This window comes from Ranitomeya variabilis, chromosome 3 (assembly GCF_051348905.1).
Source record: "Ranitomeya variabilis isolate aRanVar5 chromosome 3, aRanVar5.hap1, whole genome shotgun sequence".
Taxonomy (NCBI): Eukaryota; Metazoa; Chordata; class Amphibia; order Anura; family Dendrobatidae; genus Ranitomeya; species Ranitomeya variabilis.
In genome coordinates this window covers 73,741,066-73,767,190 of record NC_135234.1, presented here as the reverse complement: position 1 = coordinate 73,767,190, position 26,125 = coordinate 73,741,066, and the positions used below count along the sequence as shown (strand labels likewise).

The following is a 26,125-nucleotide window of genomic DNA, read 5'->3' as shown; positions in this document are numbered from 1 at the left end:
GCTCCATTGTGGTGACTGGTGGGGTCTCAGTGATCCGACCCCCACTTAGCCTGATCATTTGAAGACGCACAGGCTGTAGAACAAACGTTGTTGCTCTTTACTTAGTTAACTAGTTGTAGTAAAATGTGGGGAAACAAACTGTTCTGCCACATGACGTGAAATACCTTTTTAGGCTTTGGTGCACCCTCGTCAGCTCCAAACGAATCCACAGAGTCCCTGGCGTCCACCTCGCTCTCCTCTTTGCTCTCTAATTCATCCTCACAGGACGCGGGGCCATTTTCACAAATTGGAGTTTGGAAATCATCATCGGGTAATGGAGGATAACTGTATTTGAAAGGATCCTGAAACATAAAAACATCCTGGCTCAGAAGTCTTGGAGGACACGGTGTGCTCTCAGGACCTGTCACTGTACACGGGCGTCACCCGCCGAAGCAAATCAATTAGAAAACCAGATCCATCGCGCACCAGTCTTCCCCGTTCACGATCAAGCACATTTTCTGAGTTTTTCATACATGCGATTTCAAAGAGGTGTAAACATTTGTTTTTCTCATTCGGATATTCAAGTCATTTTTGCATCTTTTGGGGTTAATAATTGTGGCCTAAGTTTTATTTTCGCATTTTTTGTTTTGTTTGCCGATATCGGTAGGAGAATAAAGGGAACCCGAGTAACGCCATCAACGCTTCCTATTACTGTATTTAGTACGTATCCAATACTGTATACGCAGTAATAGAGAAGGCAGAGACGGTAATAAACCATCATTGCCTTCTCCATGGGACGTCCGGCTGTGTCTAACAGCTGGTCCCCCGATCCCGTGCTACTGCTATACTCTACAATGACGTTTTACAACGTCACTACAGAGTACAATGTGGACCGCCTGGATATTTATCACCTATGGGTGGTCCAGAAGTAGTTAAAAATCCCTACAAACGTACATGAATGAAGCGGTGAAGTATTGCCTTGTTAATTGAATATTTCACAGCAAAATAAAAATGGCTATGTGCTTTTAGCACCGGTCAGTTTGAACGGACAGGTGGAATAGTAACACGCAATGCTCAGTTTATGAAAAATACAAGTGTTCACTCAAACTGACCTGTTGGGGTAGGGAACATTTTAAATTGTTCCTATGTTTAAAAAATAATCAAATAAATGCTGTTTATGGAGCAGCCCCTTTTCATTCTTTAGGTTGTCTAAAAAAAAAAATATATGACCCACATTAACCAATCCAATATTAATCAGAAGGATAAAAAAAGTCAAATATCCGCGCACTTTTCACAACTTTTCGTAAACCATAAAACTTGTCACCTAAGAAGTCTTATGAGAAGCCCATAACACAAGCGCTGTGTGCCCAGTCTAGCAGAATAGGAAGCCCTATTATTACTCTGCTCTGTGATTACTAAATGATGACAGGCGCTATATTAGGAGACAGGTAAGGAAATACACAGCTTAATAATCCACACCAGAAGTAGTCATGTGAGAAGTCATCCGGGATGTCAAAGCTTTACATGCTCCTTAGTAATCTAAATTACCGCCTTGTAAGAAATGATTCCCGCAGAACTTACCGTTCCTCCCATGTGTGGCGGTAAGTACTCCGCACTGATGTAGTCCTGGACTTCGCTCCGGTTCACAAATTTCAGCATGTTGATCGCTTCTGGACCGAGCCAGCCCTTCACAATTTTAAAAGCAGCTAACGGGAAAAAAAAAAAAAAGAAGACAAATACAATTATGTCTGAAAATATCTTAATAAAAAACATGCAGTCATAGCTACGTGCACCTGTTCACACTTGCTTTATTCTGTTTGAATGTGCTTGTCAGTCTTTCTTTTGTACTTTACTATTGGAAGTAGTGACTGCCTCCATATTTTGGCTGAGCTCCTGCCATCAAGGTATACCTTGTCGTGGCTGGTGGGCGCACAGAAATTGGCCAATTTATGCGCTAAGTACCTTCATTTTAAAATAAATTCTATATAGCAGTAATGCAATCCATATATGCTACATTTGCATACATCTTACTGTATATAGTGCTGCTGTATGCTTTTGTTTGTAATAAAAAATAAAAAAAATGCCCCATATGAAAAAATAAATAAATCTAACAACCAGATGGGGTTCCATCACTGGTTTCTTCACTCCACTGACTGTCATATAGGCGTTTTTGCCCTTCTTAGGAATGATAGTAGACTGGTGTAGAAGGATCACACATTTGTTGTTTAACTCCGAGTTTGCGACTCTACAAGCAGTTTGATAAGAGGATTCTGTTGAAAACGGTTCGGTGAATCAGTCTCAAGGTTCCTAGATGTTATGTGGCTCAGTGGTTAGCACTGCAGCCTTGCAGCACTGGGTCCTGGGTTCAAATCCCACCAAGGACAACCTCTGCCAGGAGTCTGTATGTTCTCCCCATGTCGGAGTGAGTTTCTTCCAGGTTCTCCGGTTTCCTCCCACATTCCAAAGACATAGTGATAAGGAATGTAGATTCTGAGCCCCATCGGGGACAGTGATGATAATGTGTGTTAAGTGCTGTGGAATATGCTCCGTCTACAAGACTTCTCCCGTGCTGCGCCAGCTCTCAGGAATGCACTTCCCCAGACGATCAGACTGATACCTAGCACCGACCTATTCAAGCGCGCTCTAAAAACCCATCTCTTCAAACAAGCCTACCACATCAACTACTCAGTAAACTAACTTTGCCCTGTTCCCTCCTTCCAAATATTACTCTGAGGGTATGTGCACACGTCAGGATTTCTTGCAGAAATTTCCTGAAGAAAACCGGAAATTCTCTGCAAGAAATCCGCATTTTTATTGTGTGTGTTTTTTTCCCTTTTTTTTTTTAGCATTTTGCAAGCGTAATTAGCTTGCAGAATGCTAAAGTTTTCCAAGCGATCTGTAGCATCGCTTGGAAAACTGATTGACAGGTTGGTCACACTTGTCAATCATAGTGTTTGACAAGTGTGACCAGCTTTTTACTATAGATGCAGCCTATGCAGCATCAATAGTAAAAGATAGAATGTTTAAAAATAATTAAAAAAAATTAAAAAAAATGGTTATACTCACCTGCAGACAGCGGATCTCCTCAGCGGCTTCCGTTCCTATAGATGGTGTGTGCAGGACCTTCGATGACGTCACGGTCACGTGACGTCATCGCAGTCACGTGACCGCGACGTCATCGCGGTCACGTGACCGCGACGTCATCGCGGTCATGTGACCGCGACGTCATTGCAGGTCCTTCACACACACCATCTATAGGAACGGAAGCGGCAGCACGCACCGCTGAGAGGCGGGAAGACTCCAGGGGCCATCGAAGGTGAGTATATCACTATTTTTTATTTTAATTCTTTTTTTTTTTTACCAATTATATGGTGCCCAGTCCGTGGAGGAGAGTCTCTGGAGACCCCCTAAGGGCACTGGTCACTTTACTTTACCATGGGTAAGAAACTGTTTATCTAATATGCATTACAAATGGTGTTCCTGCGTATTTTGCATGGAGGACACTGGTCCATATGAGAACTAGAATTATGCTCTACCATTGTGTGCTAATATAAATACTCTCTTAGACACTTACACCATGGTGATTTACAAATTTATGTGTCTGTGACGTGGATGTTTTTGTACTAGGGTCTCCCCTTTTTTTTCTTTACATTTTTTGTAAAATTGTCTTTTTATTATGTTGTTGTAATAAAATATTGGTTTTTATTCAATATTTCGTATAGAACTCCATTTTTTCTTGTTACTTATGAATATCCGGAGTATACGGTACTGTCCTTATATATACATGGGTAGACCTCGACAGCTTTCTACAACTACACACGGTGTGTGTGGGATCCATGTTATCTCTGTAGGTGTTTTTTCACTATTTGCACAAGAAATGCAGAAAACACTGAAAATAATGGGAGGCATATGTAAGCGTTTTTTTCGCGTTTTTATAGCGAAAAAAACGCGAAAAATACTGAACGTGTGCGCATGGCCTGAATCTGCACCCTACTATTCATCTGTCTCCACACCCTCCATGCACACGATACCTGCACTTGATACTTGACTATTGCACTTAAACACACGGGCTGATGACCAGATCATGCAGCTTTATATGAAAATCCCTATTTATTATAATTGCCAGACCTGAAATAACAAGCACTTTTCACCGATTGTGTCCCCCAATTTCCTTGTAGATTGTAAGCTTGCGAGCAGGGACCTCACTCCTAATGTCACTGTTTAAATTGTCTTAACTCGTACCGAATTTATTGTCTGTGCAAGTCCCCGCTTAATTGTAAAGTGCTGCGGAATATGTTAGCGCTATATAAATAAAAAATTATTATTAATATTATATGCTAGCGCTAGATGTGAGTAAAATAATTATATGGTCCCTCAACTCTTTGATTCACATCCTCTTACTTTATACCCAAATGTATCATAACAATTTTGTGTTTTTGGGAAATCAGCTGCAGCTTCAGAGAAAGTGATGTTAACTAGTAAGGGTATGTGCACACGTTGCGTTTTTTTCACGTTTTTTCGCTATAAAAACGCGATAAAAACACATACATATGCATCCTATCATTTAGAATGCATTCTGCAATTTTTGTGCACATGATGCGTTTTTTTCCGCGAAAAAAACGCATTGCGGTAAAAAAAAGCAGCATGTTCATTAATTTTGCAGATTTTTCGCATTTTTCCCGCTATTTAAATGCATTGGGAAAAAACGCGCAAAAAAACGCATAAAAACCGCGAAAAAAACGCATACAGATTTCTGGCAGAAATGTCAATTTTTTGTAATGAAATTTCTGCAAGAAATCCTGACGTGTGCACATAGCCTAAATGTCACTACGTATCCTGAGGTTTAGGCAGGAGACAGCAGGACTAAAGAACTAGGATTAAGGGTACTGTCACACCGTGCAATTTTCGTCGCTACGACGGCACGATCCGTGACGTCGCAGCGTCGTATGAGTATCGCTCCAGCGTCGTAGACTGCGGTCACACTTTGCAATCACGGCGCTGGAGCGATGCCGAGGTTCGCTGGTAACCAGGGTAAACATCGGGTTACTAAGCGCAGGGCCGCGCTTAGTAACCCGATGTTTACCGTGGTTACCAGCGTAAAAGTAAAAAAAAACAAACCGTACATACTGACCATCTGATGTCTGTCAGGTCCCTTGCCGTCTGCTTCCCGCTCTGACTGAGTGCAGCCGTACAGTGAGAGCAGAGTGCAGCGGTGACGTCACCGCTGTGATCTGCTCTCACTTTCCGGCCGGCGCTCACAGTCAGAGCGGGAAGCAGACGGCAAGGGACCTGACAGACATCAGATGGTGAGTATGTACGTTTTTTTTTTTTTACTTTTACGCTGGTAACCACGGTAAACATCGGGTTACTAAGCGCGGCCTTGCTGTCACACACAACGATCCAGCGATGACAGCGGGAGATCCAGCGACGAAAGAAAGTTTCAAACGATCTGCTACGGCATACGATTCTCAGCAGGGTCCCTGATCGCTGCTGCGTGCCAGACACTGCGATATCGTAACGATATCGCTAGAACGTCACGAATCGTACCGTCGTAGCGATCAAAATTGCACTGTGTGACAGTACCCTAAGTGTTTTAGGAGTGCTGTGAAGACACCACACTGGCCACCAGCCTTCTCAGATACAGACACATCTAAGGCCACGTTCACACCGGCGTTCAGGTTTTGTTACTGTGCTACATACTTGGAGCAGAACTGATGTCTGGGATGGATCCGTTATATGACAAACCCCATCGGCGCCAAACAGACCCCACTGATCTAAATGAGGAACGACGGGTTTCCATCATAGTATCCGTAACATAATTAGGAAAATAGCATGATAGGAAATAGGTGAACCTAGAAATGACGGAATACTGCTCCTCAACAATAACAAGAAAATGATCTTTAAAAGGGGGTCAACCTAAGATGGACACAGGGGTCCGGTGTGTGCAGTGTACCTCCATTCAAAGCCTGTGGGACGGAGCTACACAACCGAGCGCATGGCCATCATTATCAGGGCCAGACTTTGTACACTGCCACTGTACACGCATGACCTTTAGGAGGACTCGGGACCTCCATTCATGTGATCAGGGGGTACTTGAATCAGACACACTGATAAGTCTCCATCTACGGACAACTGCTTTAGTTAAACTATCAAATTAGAGAGGTTTTAATTAAAAAAAAAAAAAAGTGCCTGATTTTTCAGGAATTTCTCACAAATCATAGGCTGTGTCTGTCATTGCAGCTCAACCCCATGGAAGTGAACAGGACCGAAGGCAGGTAACATCTTCCAGACAACATATTTATAAGCCTTCACTTAGAGGCACTAATATGTATAATTTGTAGGGCGTTCTGCACATTATGCCTTTATTATTATGATTATAGTGACATTATAGTGCCATTTTCTACAAGGATCGGAGGCGAGGAGCCGTTCATCTGCCCTACAGGAAATGATTCTGTGGAACAGGTATAATAACATGGCTATAAACTATTCCCAGCCGTGTATTCCTGCAGGGCAGACACCGTACACAATAATCGGCTGTCACTGACTAATAGGAAATTACTGCTGTCTGCAGTCTGGTGTGCAAATAGCGGGCAGGAACAATGAATACAGACACTGTGACAAATGGCAATATGGCTGCTTGTGGTCACCGACGGACGGATGAGCAAAGTGATTGTTCGATACAGACTTTACCCGGAGAGACTGTATTCTAATTACCATACTATCAATCTAATTGGCAAATATTAATAACAATAGGAAAAGTTTCATATAACTGTAAGGCTATGTTCACACGTTGCTTTTTTTCAGCATCCAAAACCTGATCTTTTAGCAGTAAAGAAGCTGCGGACAAAAAACACGTATTGCTGGCATTTTTCTTTTTTTTTGCTGCTTTTTTCAGGATCACAAAGTTTAGCTTTCCTTCCACCATACAGGCATGAACAATGCAAGGTGTTAGGCCACCAATGCAGGACGTAAAACACTTTAGGGAAAAAAGGGAAATTTGAGCAAATTAGTGGAAAAATTTTTTTTAGGTCTTAAAAAATAGTGACTATTTTGAACTTAAAAAAGTTTATGAAAAACACACAATTTGTAAGGGTATGTGCACACGTCAGGATTTCTTGCAGAAATTTTCCTGACAAAAACCGGACATTTCTGCCAGAAATCCGCATACGTTTTTTTCTTGTTTTTTCATGCGTTTTTGAAGAGTTTTTTTCCAAATGCATAGAATTGTGGGAAAAACGCGGAACGTCCGCAAAATTAATGAACATGCTGCTCTTTCTACCTCGATGCGTTTTTTTCGTGGAAAAAAACGCACCATGTGCACAAAACATGCAGAATGCATTCTAAATGATAGGATGCATAATGTATGCATTTTTAATGAGTTTTTATTGCGTTTTTTTCGCGAAAAAAAACCGCGAAAAATCCTGAACGTGTGCACATAGCCTAAATGTAAAAGCAGGGGGGAGTTGAGTTGGTTGTGTGTATTTTACCTAAAACATCAGCAGTGCATTGTGTAGGTTGGGCACTGATTACACATTGATTGTCCATTGAGTTGGTAAAGGTACCGTCACATTAAGCGACACTGCAGCGATAGCGACAACGCTGCCGATCGCTGCAGCGTCGCTGTTTGATCGCTGGGGAGCTGTCACACAGACCGCTCTCCAGCGACCAACGATGCCGAGGTCCCCGGGTAACCAGGGTAAACATCGGGTTGCTAAGCGCAGGGCCGCGCTTAGTAACCCGATGTTTACCCTGGTTACCAGCGTAAAAGTAAAAAAAAAAAACAGTACATGCTCACCTGCGCGTCCCCCAGCGTCTGCTTCCTGACACTGACTGAGCTCCGGCCCTAACAGCACAGCGGTGACGCCACCGCTGTGCTTTCACTTTCACTTTAGGGCCGGATCTCAGTCAGAGCAGGAAGCAGACGCTGGGGGACGCGCAGGTGAGCATGTACTGTTTGTTTTTTTTACTTTTTTACTTTTACGCTGGTAACCAGGGTAAACATCGGGTTACTAAGCGCGGCCCTGCGCTTAGTAACCCGATGTTTACCCTGGTTACCAGTGTAAAACATCGCTGGTATCGTTGCTTTTGGTGTCAAACACAACGATACACGGCGATCGGACGACCAAATAAAGTTCTGGACTTTATTCAGCGACCAGCGACATCACAGCAGGATCCTGATCGCTGCTGCGTGTCAAACTAAACGATATCGCTAGCGAGGACGCTGCAACGTCACGGATCGCTAGCGATATCGTTTAGTGTGACGGTACCTTAAGGTGTTGTTACATAGTAACATACGGTAGTTATTAAGGTTGAAAGAAGACTTTAAGTCCATCTAGTTCAACCCATAGCCTAACCTAACATGCCCTAACATGTTGATCCAGAGGAAGGCAAAAAAAACCCATGTGGCAAAGAGTAACTCCACCATGGGGAAAAAAATTCCTTCCCGACTCCACATACGGCAATCAGACTAGTTCCCTGGATCAACGCCCTATCAAGGAATCTAGTGTATATACCCTGTAACATTATACTTTTCCAGAAAGGCATCCATTCCCCTCTTAAATTTAAGTAATGAATCACTCATTACAACATCATACGGCAGAGCAGAGGTGTCAAACTGCATTCCTCGAGGACCGCCAACAGGTCATGTTTTCAGGATTTCCTTAGCATTCCACAAGGTGCTGGAATCATTCTGTGCAGGTGATTAAATTATCACCTGTGCAATACAAGGAAATCCTGAAAACATGACCTGTTGGCGGCCCTCGAGGAATGCAGTTTGACACCTCTGTGGCAGAGAGTTCCATAGTCTCACTGCTCTTACAGTAAAGAATCCGCGTCTGTTATTATGCTTAAACCTTCTTTTCTCCAGACGTAGAGGATGCCCCCTTGTCCCTGTCACCGGTCTATGATTAAAAAGATGATCAGAAAGGTCTTTGTACTGTCCCCTCATATATTTATACATTAACATAAGATCACCCCTTAGTCTTCGTTTTTCCAAACTAAATAGCCCCAAGTGTAATAATCTATCTTGGTATTGCAGACCCCCCAGTCCTCTAATAACCTCGGTCGCTCTTCTCTGCACCCGCTCCAGTTCAGCTATGTCTTTCTTATACACCGGAGACCAGAACTGTGCACAGTATTCTAAGTGTGGTCGAACTAGTGACTTGTATAGAGGTAAAATTATGTTCTCCTCATGAGCATCTATGCCTCTTTTAATGCATCCCATTATTTTATTTGCCTTAGTAGCAGCTGCCTGACACTGGCCACTGAATATGAGTTTGTCATCCACCCATACTCCCAGGTCTTTTTCATTGACTGTTTTGCCCAGAGTTTTAGAATTAAGCACATAGTTATACAGCTTATTACTTCTACCCAAGTGCATGACTTTACATTTATCCCCATTAAAGCTCATTTGCCATTTATCAGCCCAAGCTTCTAGTTTACATAAATCAGCCTGTAATATAAAATTGTCCTCCCCTGTATTGATTACCCTGCAGAGATTGAAGTCATCTGCAAATATTGAAATTCTACTCTGTACGCCCCCTACAAGGTCATTAATAAATATATTAAAAAGAAGAGGGCCCAATACTGACCCCTGTGGTACCCCACTGCTAACCGCGACCCAGTCCGAGTGCGCTCCATTAATAACCACCCTTTGTTTCCTATCCCTGAGCCAGCTCTTAACCCACTTGCACATATTTTCCCCTATCCCCATTGTTCTAATTTTCTGTATCAACCTTTTGTGTGGCACCGTATCAAAAGCTTTTGAAAAGTCCATATACACTACATCTACTGGGTTCCATTGGTCCAGTCCGGAACTCAATTCTTCATAGAAGAGGTTGCAGGACTGTGAAGTCGGCAAGCCAAACCACCGATTCCTCAATTTCCCTGACTTCCAACTCCAACTTCACAGCACTGCCTCATACTGAGCATGTAGATAAAGTGCAGCACAGATTCATCTCAACTAAAGGCCAAGATCCTTAGATCAGGAACAGAACAGACATTTATAGGACATTTCACAGGAGTCCATTTTATACTTTCACACCTTGGTTGGACATGGTTTGGTTCCACACCTTGGTCAGCCAATATTTACTTTAGCGCACATCACTAAATGATTTAAACTGTTCTAATCCTAAATGCCATTCTCAGGTGAGGAAACCAAAACATTATGGTTTAAATTTGGAAAAATCATGAAAAAATAAATGGGTTTCACATCTTGCTGTCCCTGCACACTGTAAAAATTAAAGTCAATGTTTTTTACTGCGTTTTATACTTTCTCATCGCTTTCTATGGGTGAAAAAACAATGCAAAGATGCTGAAAGAATTGACATGCTGCAGTTTTCAAAAAAGCAGTAGTTTTCCAATTCAGTCAGACATAACACAAAAAACAGAGTGTGGGCATGAGATTTCTTAAATCTTATAGCTTTTACTGGTACTGTAAAAAGCAGATTTTACATTTGCATAAAAAGCAGCAAAAAATGCACCAAAAATGCAACGTGTGAACACAGCCTAAGATAGAATCGGTCGCCAGGTTTTTGCCACCTAAACTGAGAGCAGCATGAGACAGAGACCTTGATGTATCACTTACTGGGCTGCTTGCTGTAGTTTTGATAAAATAGCAGTTTAATCAGCAGGAGATTATCACCAGATGACCAGTAAACCTGCTGCCAGGTTGTCCTCCATATTCATGAGCTCTGTATAACCCCGCCCCCACAACTGATTGGCAGCTTTCTGCCAATGCACAGTGTACACAGAAATCTGCCAATCAGTGATGTGGGCGGGGTTGTACGGAGATGAGCATTAAAGGGAACCTGTCACCACGTTTTTGGAAGATGGGATAAAAATAGCATTAAATAGGGGCAGAGGTGGGCGTTACATTAGTGTGTGTGTTATGCGTTTATTACCCACCTAAGTTGCCGAAATAACTTTGCAAAGTCTCCGTTTTCGCCTGTCAATCAGGCTGGTCAGGTCGCATGGGCGTTGTCTTCCCCCAGATTTGGCGTAGTTTTCCGTTGGTGGCGTAGTGGTGTGCGCATGCCCAAAGTCCGGAATCCTCTTCCAGGGGATTTAAAATAGCGCGGTGTTCGTTATTGCATTGGTGATCGGTGGGCGCGGCCATCTTCCTTTGGCCGCGCGTGCGCAGAAGCGGCGCTCTGCTGGCCGCGGCTTCAGGAAAATGGCCGCCGCGATATCCATCTGCGCACGCGCGGCATCCCGCGGCCATTTTCCTGAAGCCGCGGCCAGCAGAGCGCCGCTTCTGCGCACGCGCGGCCAAAGGAAGATGGCCGCGCCCACCGATCACCAATGCAATAACGAACACCGCGCTATTTTAAATCCCCTGGAAGAGGATTCCGGACTTTGGGCATGCGCACACCACTACGCCACCAACGGAAAACTACGCCAAATCTGGGTGAAGACACCACGCCCATGTGACCTGACCAGCCTGATTGACAGGCGAAAACGGAGACTTTGCAAAGTTATTTCGGCAACTTAGGTGGGTAATAAACGCATAACACACACACTAATGTAACGCCCACCTCTGCCCCTATTTAACGCTATTTTTATCCCATCTTCCAAAAACGTGGTGACAGGTTCCCTTTAAGGGAACTGCTAAACCTGAAGCAGATAACGCAGTGACTTTATCAAAATTGCAGCAAACAGCCCAGTAAGTGACACATCACGGGAGTCATTGCCCTCAGATTACAAATTCCTTGTAAAGCAATAATGAAGTCTACAAATTAAATCACTATCTACTGGAGAGGTGATAATTATTAGATCTGTGCAGGACCTCTAGGACTGAGGGTCAGAACTGGGAGCTTATGTTCCCAGTTGTCGCTTGAAGGCAAAAGCTCCACCCATGAGGAACTGAAAAAAAAAGGCATGTATCTAGCCACTGCATTCAACGTCTAGGACATGGACACTACGCAGAGATAAACAATGATAAGGACAAGGACCCACACAGACCTCACGAAATATCACCTGTCCACTACATAGACTGGAATACTCCTTTATACAGGTAAAAAAGGTGCAAACAGGCATATAATATGTTATATAAGTGCGAAACATCAGAGAAAAAAATTAATAATAAACTCACAATGGACATGAAATAATAGAACAATGTAAAATTCCTTTTACTAGAGGACATCTATTTAAGAAAGAAGATACTGTGCAGACAAGATGGTCGGTGAAGAAGCGTCCCAGCGGGGAGGACAATGCTCCTCTTACCCCAGAGCGCTAGTGACAGTAAAATGTACAAATACACTGCATTTTCCGGGCCACAGAAACCCCTCTCTGTCCATGGCCTGGCAGTCCTGTCTCCTCGCCCGGCACTGATGTGTTTGAGCACTGCCAGGCAGGAAGCGCAGAGAGCGTTCAGCTGCCAGTCTTAGGCAGGACACGCATGATCGGCCACAGAATGAAGAGCGTGGCCTGAAGAAGCGGCCGCTCACTATAATCGCTCATACTATTGCCTGAGAAACCCGACGTCGGCAGCGCTCACATCCGAGCTTTGTATACCGGGTTATGTTTGATTCTGGGTTTATCCTGTGGTGCAGGACAACAGAAGAAGCTGCACATGGCAGTATTGCCATGTATGAAGCCGGAGCTTTACAGTATCTGACCTATTCTTCCAATTACTGGTTGGGTAATGTATGGGAGACAGAAGATAGGTAACCCAAAAGGCCATCCTGACTATGCCGGACCACCACAGAATAAAAAAGAAAAACACTTCTACCATAGACAACCAAAGGAGCTGTCGTTACCGAAAGGGATGAACCACCTCCTGTAGCCTAAACCCCCAAGGATTCAAATATCATAAGGGCGGTCTACCAGATTTATAATGATCTATCCGTAGTATGACAGATGCCCCCCACTGATCGGCTCTTATCACCTTTGTGGTATTGAAGAAGAAGAGTCGACCAACAGTCCCCGGCGGCGGCCACTCAACATCTGGTCCGTACACGGTTTACACCTGGCTGCCGTTAGCGGTGATGGCAGCTGACCGGTGTCGCCTGTCGGCACTGATCTTATATGGATCGGTCATTAGTCTACTCGTAGCAGACAACCCATATAGAATCTCTGTAAGAAGCGTGGCCTTACCACTTCTCCTACGCTAGACCACTAAGGAATCATAAAGTAACACGTCCACCATAGACCGCCAAGGAAGGGAGGAGGCATTGTCCTGAGCCCTAAAACCATCAAATGTCAGCTCTTTGTCCTTTCCTCTGCCAACATAGCTCAGCCTATTAGCCTAGACTAGCCAAGAACATAAAGGATCCTAAAACAACAATGAAATCATAAAATTAAACTTACCGTTCATTATCCACGGCATTTCAAATATTACAATTTTTGCTATAAAAAAAAAAAAAGAAAACACATGAGAAATGGGGTAGATGAATAAGTTATTGGACAATATACAATCGCACGTTTTATTTTTTTGCCATGTAGATGGAAATACATGAATATTACTGTATAACACTACAAAACATGTGAAGGATCCAACTGGAGCTTGGGCCATGGTTACTGGCAAGTGTTCTATTATCCCGCGACACGTGCTATCGAGAAGCTTGTTCCACTGACACAACCAGCTGATCGGTGGGCTAGCGGCAGCATTACAGGGGTGGTCCTGATGAGCTTTTCCCAGATTATCCACTGAATAGGGGACAACCTGCAGATCGCTTAGGGTCTGGACTTTGGGCCCCCCAACAATCCTGAGAACGGGGGGGGTTCTGCAGAACTCGGTGTTGAATGGAGGAGACGTGCACAAGCTCGGTGTCCACTCCATTAATTGTGAACAGGATTGCCAGAACCCGCCAAGTGCTGTCCTCGGCTTTCTCCCGCAGTCAATGACTGGAGGTTGACCATCTGCACCTGTGCTCCAGCCTACATGGGGCCCTGCAGAATCCTGATCTCAGGATCATTGGGGATCTCAGCCATCAGCAAATGAACCCCAATCTTATGGATAGGAGGTAACTTGTGATTTTGTGAAACCCCTTTATGTAGATTAAGAGGGGTCTGAGTAAAGAAAGTGTGATCCCCTTTTAGCTAAAAGCTCCAAACCAAACATATGAGATACATGAAGACATGGTGGGTGGGACGCTGAAGCCCTCTTAATGAAAAAATAAGAAAGTTTCCCCATTTTTGTGTGTATGACCAGTGAGGCAGTAATTCGTGTCTACACCATTATTGCCAATGCACATAGAGGTGTATCTAGCCTTTCCTGCACCCGGGGCAAAGGATCAGTTTGTCTCTGTCGCTCAGGCCCCCGGCACTTTCAATATTCACCTGCTCATCGTTCCAGCCGCCGTTCCATCTTCAGCGTCTTCTGCACTGACGTTCAGGCAGAGGATGCGCACTAACCACGTCACCGCGCCCTCTGACCTGAGCGTCACTGCAGAACACGCTGAAGACGGAGCGGCGGCTGGAACGAGGAGCAGGCGAATATCGCGCAGCGCTCCCCTCCCCATTATATTCACCTGCTCCTGGCGCGGTGCAATCCCTGCTTCCCCGGCAGCTTCTTCCTGTACTGAGCGGTCAGTGTTACCGCTCACTACAGTAATAAATATGCGGCTCCACCCCTATGGAAGGGGGAGATGCATATTCATTACTGTAATGAGCGGTACCATGTGACTGCTCAGTACAGGAAGAAGCTCGGGCGCCGGGGAGCCAGGGACCTGCAGGGACCACGTCAGGAGCAGGTGAGTATAATTAGACAGCCCCCGCTCCCCTGCCGACCCCTGGGTATGACTCGACGAGGAGCCTCCTTGGACCGCCGCATCATCAGGCGGCCGGCTGCGCCAGGGGCAAATGCCGGCTGCCCCCCCTGGATACGCCACTCGGTGCACACAGCTGTATTTTCGGTCCGAGTGTGATCCGACAAAACATTGGATCGTACTTGGACCAATGTTATTATATGTCCAATTTTTTCACCGGACAGAGGAAAGAATCGCACCATGCCCAAATTTCAGCAGATATTTAGATTGCACTTGGCCGTGCAATCAATGAGTGTGTGGAAACCATCAGACTGCACTCGGATGACATCTGAGTACAGTCTGATTCACACAGACTGACAGAATGGAGAAGATGGAGGAATTTTTTTCTCCACTTTCAAGAGAATCACATCACACTACACGGACACTCTGATCATAATCTCTTGGATGAGAGAATATACAGCCGTCTGCACCCGCCCTTACTAAGGGAAACTAATCATGACGTAGCCAAAGTCAATAAGAAAAAAAAATTATCACATCACACATCAGTCAGGATACTACTTACACAGGTATCTGGGGTAGTAGATCTTAAAACAGCTGATTACGAAGCGAACAAAATCCATGTCCTAAAAGTGAAGAATATTCCATTACAAAGGTTCAGTTACAATGACAACAGTTTATTAGGAGACAAGAAACGAGAATATAATTGTCGCTGTAACACAGCTACGTTATTCTTATGGGGAATTAAACTTTTTTTTTTTTATTATCTTCAAACTAGAACGAAAAAGCAATAATGAGGATAATAATGTTTAGAGGGTTACCTGGAATAATAAAAAAATGGCTAAGAGCTGAAAATGTGTTAAAGGAAACGTGATAGGCTATTTAACATGTTTTAACTATTTAACATGTTTATTTAACATGGGGGCGCATGGACATACGTTGTCTTGCATTTTGTGACACATGTGTCATTTTTGGCGCAAGCGTCAGGGCGCACAGGACGCTGCATGATGCATTTTTTTTTGCGCCGAAAATCATGCCAAAATTGGATGCATGCGTCACAAAAAGCTGCGTTTTGCATGCGTTGTGTCGCCGACGCTGCCCCGCACAACGCAAATGTGAACGTAGCCTTAGCAGGTTGAGCTGTGTATAAGCCGACCACACCACAGCTGTCTGGGTACATGGTACAGTAACAGAGAGCTGCTAGTCAGTACTGGGGGAGAGGATGGACTAGGAGGCACGAGGCACCTAGTCCTGTAGTGATGATATCCTGCTGAGAAAACAAAGTAAGTGACAAATCCTTGTAATGAGGGTCTCTACTCCTAACATTAAAGGGTTCCATACCAAATCAATAAGTCTGCAGTCACTCGATCTGACTGCAGACTTATAAATCCCCCCAGCTCAGAAACTATGCGCTGCCAGGATTCGCCAGTTTCCGAGCCGAGACTGGAGGGCAAGTATGAGTTATGAGGAGCGGGGGGGGGGGATTCATTCACAGAGTGACTGCAGACTTATCGATTTGGCACGGACAACCCCTTTAAGGTTCTCTCAGATTACATAGCAAAAACCTGCAGACAGATTTCCTTTAATAAACAACCATTACTTATCTGCCAGTGTGCAGGGGATACACCCCAAACTTCTGCATCGGCCCATTTTCCTTTTTGTAAAAAATGAAGATATATATACAGTCATGGCCAAAAGTACTGACACCCCTGCAATTCTGTCAGATAATACTCAGTTTCTTCCTGAAAATGATTGCAACACAAATTCTTTGGTATTATTATCTTCATTTAATTTGTCTTAAATGAAAAAACACAAAAAGAATTGTCGTAAAGCCAAATTGGATATAATTCCACACCAAACATAAAAAAGGGGGTGGACAAAAGTATTGGCACTGTTCGAAAAATCATGTGATGCTTCTCTAATTTGTGTAATTAACAGCACCTGTAACTTACCTGTGGCAGCTAACAGGTGTTGGCAATAACTAAATCACACTTACAGCCAGTTGACATGGATTAAAGTTGACTCAACCGCTGTCCTGTGTCCTTTTCTGTACCACATTGAGCATGGAGAAAAGAAAGAAGACCAAAGAACTGTCTGAGGACTTGAGAAACCAAATTGTGAGGAAGCATGAGCAATCTCAAGGCTACAAGTCCATCTCCAAAGACCTGAATGTTCCTGTGTCTACCGTGCACAGTGTCATCAAGAAGTTTAAAGCCCATGGCACTGTGGCTAACCTCCCTAGATGTGGACGGAAAAGAAAAATTGACAAGAGATTTCAACGCAAGATTGTGCAGATGTTGGATAAAGAACCTCGACTAACATCCAAACAAGTTCAAGCTGCCCTGCAGTCCAAGGGTACAACAGTGTCAACCCGTACTATCCGTCGGCGTCTGAATGAAAAGGGACTGCATGGTAGGAGACCCAGGAAGACCCCACTTCTTACCCCGAGACATAAAAAAGCCAGGCTGGAGTTTGCCAAAACTTACCTGAAAAAGCCTAAAACGTTTTGGAAGAATGTTCTCTGGTCAGATGAGACAAAAGTAGAGCTTTTTGGGCAAAGGCATCAACATAGAGTTTACAGGAGAAAAAAAGAGGCATTCAAAGAAAAGAACACGGTCCCTACAGTCAAACATGGCGGAGGTTCCCTGATGTTTTGGGGCTGCTTTGCTGCCTCTGGTACTGGACTGCTTGACCGTGTGCATGGCATTATGATGCCTGAAGACTACCAACAAATTTTGCAGCATAATGTAGGGCCCAGTGTGAGAAAGCTGGGTCTCCCTCAGAGGTCATGGGTCTTCCAGAAGGACAATGGCCCAAAACACACTTCAAAAAGCACTAGAAAATGGTTTGAGAGAAAGCACTGGAGACTTCTAAGGTGGCCAGCAATGAGTCCAGACCTGATTCCCATTGAACACCTGTGGAGAGATCTAAAAATGGCAGTTTGGAGAAGGCACCCTTCAAATATCAGGGACCTGGAGCAGTTTGCCAAAGAAGAATGGTCTAAAATTCCAGCAGAGCATTGTAAGAAACTCATTGATGGTTACCGGAAGCGGTTGGTAGCGGTTATTTGGCTAAAGGTTGTACAACCAAGTATTAGGCTGAGGGTGCCAATACTTTTGTCTGGCCCATTTTTGGAGTTTTGTGTGAAATGATCAATGTTTTGCTTTTTGCTTCATTCTCTTTTGTGTTTTTTCATTTAAGACAAATTAAATGAAGATAATAATAACAAAGAATTTGTGATTGCAATCATTTTCAGGAAGAAAGTATTATCTGACAGAATTGCAGGGGTGTCAATACTTTTGGCCATGACTGTATGTATATGTATGTATATATATATATATATATATATATATATATATATATATATATATATACACATACATATATATATATACATATATATATTAGAGTTCATTTCATCTTGCTTAACTAATCACTATTCACTATAACAGTAATTTTTCCCAGGGGTGCCCAAACTTTTACAAAAATAAAAAAAAAGAACTCCTAAATGTGCCAGCCTTGAAATTTTATTCCAAAGCTGGTTTCACATGTCCGTGGACTATGGACCGCGCTCAGATCAAAAGGCTTGGCCTGACAGCGGAGTCTCCTGACTTTAGTCAATAGCCTCGCAGACATATAATAGGAGGTAGCTCAGGTTAGGAGACAGTCGGGTCTGATCTTCTGATCCGAGCACAATCTGAACACGGATTGTTCAAAAGCGGCCTGTGAAGTATAAATAGTAATATTAAAGGTGATTTTTGCCCGTTTGATTTCTAGTGATTTGATAATGCCCCTGCCCATCACGATGTCCCTCTCCCTGAGTTACATACTATTAGCACAGGGCTAAACCACAGTCTGCTAGTAATGCATCACCGTACAAGCACATAGCACGACATCTCCCCAACTCCACAAGATGAATGTCCTTCAGGCTCCGTCCTTTTAGAAATAGATCACTTCCACTTCAAAACGCAGAAGCAAGAAAAAAAACAAAACTTCACTTTATCTCCGGAAACTAAAAACCCAGGAGGATTACATATGCAAATGCACATTATCTGGAGAACAACCTCTTCTAATGAAGCCGCTCGCTATGAGAACCGCGTTTTATCTTTCTTATTTTTTCTATTTTTTACAAGCGATATGGATTTGCTTATTACTATGCAGAAGATATCAGACGCGGAGAGAGCGGGCGCTGCCGCAGATTACAAATACAATTATCGCGAAGGTTGTTCCAGGAGATAATTCACAATGGGAAAAGATGCTACGAGTCGGAAATACAAATTCTGGAAAGATTATTTCCCCTAAAGTGAGAGAATCACGGGTGAATACAATGCCACGTGCTGTCCTATTATGTGAGAGCTTTCAGTATAGTCAGCTTTCTCAGGTTCGTACCCGCGCTGGAGACGTAGACTCTTTAAAAAGAAAAAAAAATGGAAAAATATAGGGCAGCGGTGTTTCCCCCTCCCCCGGTGTAATGGCACACCTCATTAAAGTCAATAGGTTCCATCGGGCGCTTTTGGTAACAGAACTAGTACTCCCAGAATTTTTGATCTAGGAGCGCAGATGTGAACCCCGTCTTTTGCAGACCTAGGAGGGCTGGGTGGTAAGCAATATGGCAGTTCCTACAGTGAATATGTGGATTTGTGACTGCTATGGTGGCATATTAACTGCCATGCAGAAGACTGGGTATAGGAAAACCCCGGAGGAACATGCCCAGTAGGAGCCAAACTTTAAAGGGGTATTCTCATCGCCAACATCCTACCCCAATATGTAGTAGGTGTACTAATAAATAAATAAATAAATAAATAAATATTAGCAAATCCCTCCAATGAGAAATTTTGTATAATTCTTCTGATTCCACTATGTCTCGTACAGTTCTTCTGATTACCCCATGGTTATGACCACTCATATAGTGACAGTTAGTTAGACAGCTCTTAGTGGCTGTAACCATGGATACCTAAACTACTGCAATGCCCTGCACATGGGGTAAGCGGCATAGCAAATCTGAAGAACTATGCAAAATTTCTAATTGGAGGTATTTGCTAATATTATTACACCTAAGACATATTGGGATAGGACCTTAGAGATGGGGATACCCCTTTAACAGCAATTCTGCCAACCATCTGATATTACCAAGATATTTTCCCTTTACAGTCAAATTTAGGGACTGATTTTTCTAGTCAAACACTTGAAATTAAAGGCCTGCAATAATGAGAGCTTCTCGATCCATGCTCCCATGGTAACACTGCCTGGCCTGGCGCTTTAGCAACTTTAGAGTTACCATGGGACAAATAGTAAATGAGTAAATCTCTTATTTTATCTCTGACTTGGGCTAGAAAAGATCGGTCTTTAATATATCCAGTATATCCACTGGAACACTGAGCTAATTCATGGAGCTAAGAAGTGTTGTCATGGGGATACTGGCATAGATTACTGCCTGGCCAGCTGGGCACCAGGTAGATGTACAACTCTGAGAACTTTTAACCTTTAATTCACATTAAATGTCACATATTTGTTTAGTGCATTAGAACACAACTATGCTTAAAGGGGTATCTCCATCTCCAAGACCCTATACTAATATGTAGCAGGTGTAAATATAATAATATTAGCAAAGACCTCCAATTAGAAATGTAGTATAGTTTTTCTGATTCGCTATGTCTCTTTCCTCATGTGCAGGCATTGCAAGACCTTAGGTATCCATGGGTACGACCACTGATATAGTGACAGCTAGTTGCTAGTGGTCGTAACCATGGATACCCAAGTTCCTGCAATGCCTGCACATGAGGAAAGACACATAGAGAATCAGAAAAACTATACTGCATTTCTAACTGGAGGTATTTGCTAATATTATTATATTTACACCTGCTACATATTGGGATAGGGTCTTGCAGATGGGAATATCTCTTTAAAGGCTGCAGCTTTAATGAGCGGGTGGAATGGGGCGACCCTGGGCCGCCAGCTACAATCTCTAACAGCAGCATTTAAGCGGTTAACAGCAGTGGGTGGATCAGAAACTGCTTTTGTTAGAGGCATATGATGGCTGAAAGACAGACATCATCTGCCAAGAATGGGGCAGGCTCAGCTCCTGAGCCCGCTCCATACACCCGGCGTACATCTATGGCGCTCATTGTCAAGAGGTTAAAGGGGTATTGCTATCTTAGTAAGTGATGGCATTTCACTATCGCGATCTTTTCTTTAGAAGCTATCACCTATTCGTAGATTGGGCAGTGGCAGCGCCTGTACACCACAGCCACCATCAATCATTCTATGCTAGAAAAAAAGCGAGCGTTGTACTAAACTCTCTCCAGCAGCTCCGTAGACAAAGAATGCAGCAGTGCACATGCCCGGACACCACTCAATTCAAAAGGGGTATTTCAAACCCTTTTGCTTGGCATGAGAGAGGGTTCCCAGGTTGGGTTGGTGAGAAATCCAAAAGAATGGAATAACCCATTAATGATCTCTACCAGGGCTGTGGAGTCGGTAAGCCAAACCTCCGAATCCTTAATTTCCATGACACCGACTCCACCAAAACGGGCTCAGACTCCGACTCTATGACTCCTACTCCACAGCCCTACCAGAGCTGTGGAGACGGTAAGCCAAACCTCCGACTCCGAATCCTCAATTTCCATGACACCGACTCAGACTCCACCAAAACGGGCTCCGACTCCGACTCCCCTCCACAGCCCTACCAGGAGACGGTAAGCCAAACCTCTGACTCCTCAATTTCCATGACACCGACTGCACAGCCCTGATCTCTGCACGTTAGACCTCTGGGACCACCACCAATCCTGAGAATGAAGTTGGCTGCACCATAGTGGTGCTCCCTACTGTGCAGGAAACTGCAGCCAGCCTCCTTCACTCCAATGAAGCTGCGCAGCGACAACGTCCAGCAATGACCCTGTGCAAAACTATAAAGGGGATGGAGTACAAAAACAGCACAGAGCCTCCTTCATTCTCAGCATTGATGGGAATTTCCCTTTAAATTCAGATGCAATATTTTTTTAAGAAAAAAAAAAAAAAAATGGTAAACCCGTGCAGATCCTAAATCTACAGCTGCATTTGTAATTATTGCAAGAAATAGAAACTTAAAACAGAAAAGGTCATTCCTTCCATCAAGGGGAATCGCTTCACAAAAGATAAAAATGACTCAAAAGCTTTTCATTCTCCGCCAGATTTTTGATGTGTAAATGTATACACTCCGCTAAAGGTTTCAGATTGTACAAAATCTTGATTTATGCGACACCGGCGCCCGATCCCTTCACAACTAGATTACAGATACTTTATGAACAAATCTTCGCGGCCTTCAAAGCCTGCTTTAATGTTGATCCTACCGAGATGTGGGACTCGCTTCAAAAACACATTAGCCCAGCGTGAGATATTAGATAAAGCGCCTCTCAAATCTTCTGAGATTAAAAATAGGTTCTTCATAGGTGCAAAAGGGGAGAACACTTAGTGTGAATGAATATCCTAATATATCTTTGTATTAGTCACAACCCTTATATCAATAGTCTGGCAGCTTGTCATATAAATAAATACTAAAAAACAATGGCGGATTGGAGTAGCTTTGTCTTTTCCAATATTAAATATATTTTTCCCATTTCCAGTGCATTAGATGGTAAAGTGAACAGTGTCATACTCAAATATAATCTGTCCCTCAAAAAAACACAAATTCTCGTGTGGCCATGTTGGTGGGAAAAAGAAAAAAAAAAAAATATGGCTCGTGGAAAAAAAGATGGCAAAATACAAAGAAACGAACTTAGTCCTGACGGGGAGGGTTTACAACTACAAAACTTTCCTTCCTTTCCTATCATTGTCTCTCAAATTCAGATGTAGCGGAGCTTGACCACTAGGTCACATCGCATTCTCCTAACCCCCTGAGACCAAATTATTGCTGATGCTGCAGCGATCACAGGACTTTATTAACTAGCATGTTCTCCCAAAAACAAAAAATAATTTCTCCTTATCGGTTTTGGCATGGTGTTTTGTATATTTTATCGCTCACGTTCAGCTTGGGAATGAACAGCCTAAAGCATTTATTTGATAATTTTAGATTAGGAACTAGAACATGAATTGCATCGTGATGGCATAAATGCAGCTAGGTTTGCGTATGAGGGGGCACAGGAGGCCCCCATGGCAGTGCCCTGAGTTTGGAGGTAAATGTCTTTATTAAATGTAAATATGTTGTGATTGAGTACAAATTCTAAAAGAGACAGTATCAACTTAGACATATCAAAGCATTTACTATATTTGTTAATTTTAGATTAGAAACTGGAACATGAAATGCATCGTGGTGGCATAAATGTAGCTAGGTGAACTACTCTCCTTTGGTCATCAGACAAAGCAATGGGGGCACCACGATCAGTGGGACTCAACCCAGGTCTATAACAACTGAACCATATAAATAAAGAGAAAAAAAAGATAGACCTGACAGAGTGGGAGTCACCACCATATAGATGTAAAATATAAAAAATAACAACCTTTATTGAACACTTATGCAAAAGACAGCACATTTAAAAACATTTAAAAAGGGATCAAACATATCCCTGAACCAAACAGCCTATAATAAGGCCTAAGCACCGCACCTCCTAATGAAGGGTTAAATACACATGCCAAATACAGTGAACAACGAACGACCCTATAACTAGCACAATTGCTACAGATAAACTGTCCCCATGGTCCAAATACTGGCTAACGGTGCCTGTCAAATAACAGAAGTGTCAGCACCCCATGATGGCATACAACCTGAAAAACAGCAGTAATAAACACAATCCATAAGATACAAACTATACAGAAATGCTGTGACCATACCAGGATTAAAATACCCACCAAAGCGGGAGAGACCGGTGACCCAAAGTGCAGGAGCAGGCAAAGACCCGTAGAACCCAGTCCTGAGCACAATAGCATACAAGGGCATGTGTACCCTAACATAGGTGAGTGCGGGCAACAGACACCCAACGCGTGTCGCCACACAGCGGTGGCTTCGTCAGGGGTGATGTCTGTGTGTGCTGCCTTCTGCTTAAATAGCGTGGCTGCAATAACTTACCGAGTGGCAGCTGTGTGAGCGGGCGGACCGCATGGAGAAGCCAGAACGAAGTTCCTATCAGCCGGGCCCGGCTTGTATTTACTGCGCATGCGCCGGCGTCCCAGAGCGGAAGTGTGCACTCCGCTCTTGGTTGCCGTAGCAGCGCATAAACAATCTACAGCGCTTTCTATCTATGGCTTTCAAAAAGGAAAAGCATGAACCCTATCCTATACTCATAAGGGGTTTACAGCTGTCAAGGGCATTTATGCCCTCAGCACACAATACAGTGGAGTGTAATGTACGATAGCCCTAACGTTGACATTCAAAAAAGACCAACGTTGACCCTGTCCTATATTTGAGAGAAATTTACAGAATCCAAAAGCATTAATGCTCAAAGCACCCAATACAGTGGAATATGATATACACTGGCCCCAAAGGAAACACATCTCAAAATAACTAAAATAATTTCAAAAAAAAAAAAATACAAAAAAATTATAAATAAAATACAAAAATACACAAAGAGAGATGTATCCCTTAACATGGGCTATTAATCAAACATCCATGGATGCAAGGCATAAAGAAAAACCAAAGCTGTATATACAGCTAATTGTCCCTTTTACTGTTTGTAAAAACCAGTAAACAACAGGTCTTCATTGATACCAAATGGGACGACACTGTTTAGGTCAAAGATCCACTTGGATTCCCGTTTTAAAAGTTCAAGGGTAACATTTCCACCTCTCATATTCATATTCAATGCTTCAAGTCCTAGGACCTTCGTGCCAGCCCAGTGCGAATGATGTTCATCCAGATAATGTGTTGCCACTGACGTAAGGGTTTTCCCCTTAGCCTTGTCCCTTTGCGCTGTAGTTACATTGGATAGATGTTGTTGTGTACGTCTCCTGAGCTCCTGCGTGGTTTGGCCCACATAGATTTTTGGGCATGGGCAAACCAACGCATAAATCAAGTTCCGGGACCTGCAATTAAAATAAGTCTTGGTAGGGGTCTGCGAAGACAAAAAAGGCACCATAATTTTCTCATCACGAGTGGTAAAGGGGCAAATACTGCAGTTACCGCATGGGAAAGTACCCCTAAGCCTAACCCCTCTGCCCAATCTAGTGACAGGTCGTTGGAAATGGCTGTGGCTCAACTGGTCCCTGAGGCTCCTGGCCCTCCTGGCCACCAAACTGGGTTGGGGGGCGATGTGGGGAAGAAGTTTGGACTCGCTTTGCAAAATGCCCCAATATTTAGACAGAATCCCTCGTAGGTCCTGCCACTGATTGTTAAAAGCCGTGATTATGCCAAGCGGTCTATCATTGGTCCTATGCCTACCTTGTAATAGACTGTCCCTATCGCCAATACTAGATCCGCCCTGTCCTACTGGTAAGTTACAAATCATTAATTTGTCCGATTATGCTCTCTCAGAACGAGAAAAAACATTACTGGAAAAAGGGCTGTCATTTTGCCCTACCAGTGGACTTGACAAATTCACTTTCATCAAGGATGTTTATCTTTTCTGCAGACAGCTAACTTTTAAATTGTTATATCATCGTCCCTCAGCTCTGGATGAATTGCCTATGGCGGACAGACTCGTTTTGAGGGATCTTCTGGACCTCCTGGATGAGGGTGAGGAGTGCCAGCCCAGAAGAAAATTCACTGGAAGGTTGCCTTCACAGGCCACTCCCCCTTTTACTCTGTTCCCTGCGGTACAGAGTTTCTTTAATGCCGTTTGCAGAGAGGTACATGATCTTAGGTTAGATACTACTAGGGGGAGGAACATTAGCCAACGGGATCAGGATATTTTGGCTAGATTGGGTTCTAACCGGGACTTCGTTATCCGTGAAGCGGATAAGGGGGGTAACCTTGTCATTTGGCCGGTTGATCTGTATGCTCAAGAAGCCAGGCGCCAGTTGGGCAACACAGTATGCTATCAAGTATTGCCCTCAGACCCCACTTGTGTTTTTCAGGCCAAACTGAATCGTTTACTGGAGGCTGCGCACACACGCGGTATTATTAACAAACGTGAAAGGGATTTTTTAACCAACCAATATCCCAGGATTCCCACTTTTTATATGCTTCCCAAGGTACACAAGTCCATTCAGGCCCCTCCGGGTAGGCCTATTGTGTCTGGGATAGGTGGTCTACTTGAAAAACCGTGTGTTTATATTGATTTCTTCCTTCAGCCTTTAGTTCTGTCCCTTAAGTCCTATGTCAAGGACTCTACATCCCTCATCCTACAACTTCAGGACCTCGAGATCCCACCAGGGGCATGGCTCGTCACACTTGATGTTGAGTCGTTGTACACCTGTATTGGACACGATTGGGGCGTTGGAGCTGTATCATATTTTCTGGACCTGAGGACCACGGGAGACAGAGGACATGACTCATTCATCTTGGACCTATTACTGTTTGTCCTGGACCAAAA

At 43.6% G+C, this 26,125-nt stretch overlaps 1 protein-coding gene across 1 annotated transcript in view; it reads right to left on the bottom strand.

Annotated features, from left to right (window-relative positions):
- The window catches only part of MOSPD2 (motile sperm domain containing 2), a 118,453-nt gene that overhangs the window by 40,140 nt on the left and 52,188 nt on the right, over positions 1-26,125 (bottom strand). Inside the window, exons 6-9 of the mRNA XM_077294170.1 lie at positions 15,250-15,310; positions 13,288-13,326; positions 1,561-1,685; positions 165-341 (exon numbers count right to left, since the gene is read on the bottom strand). Coding sequence (XP_077150285.1) covers positions 165-341; positions 1,561-1,685; positions 13,288-13,326; positions 15,250-15,310 — 402 coding nt within the window. The remainder of the gene's footprint in view (positions 1-164; positions 342-1,560; positions 1,686-13,287; positions 13,327-15,249; positions 15,311-26,125) is intronic.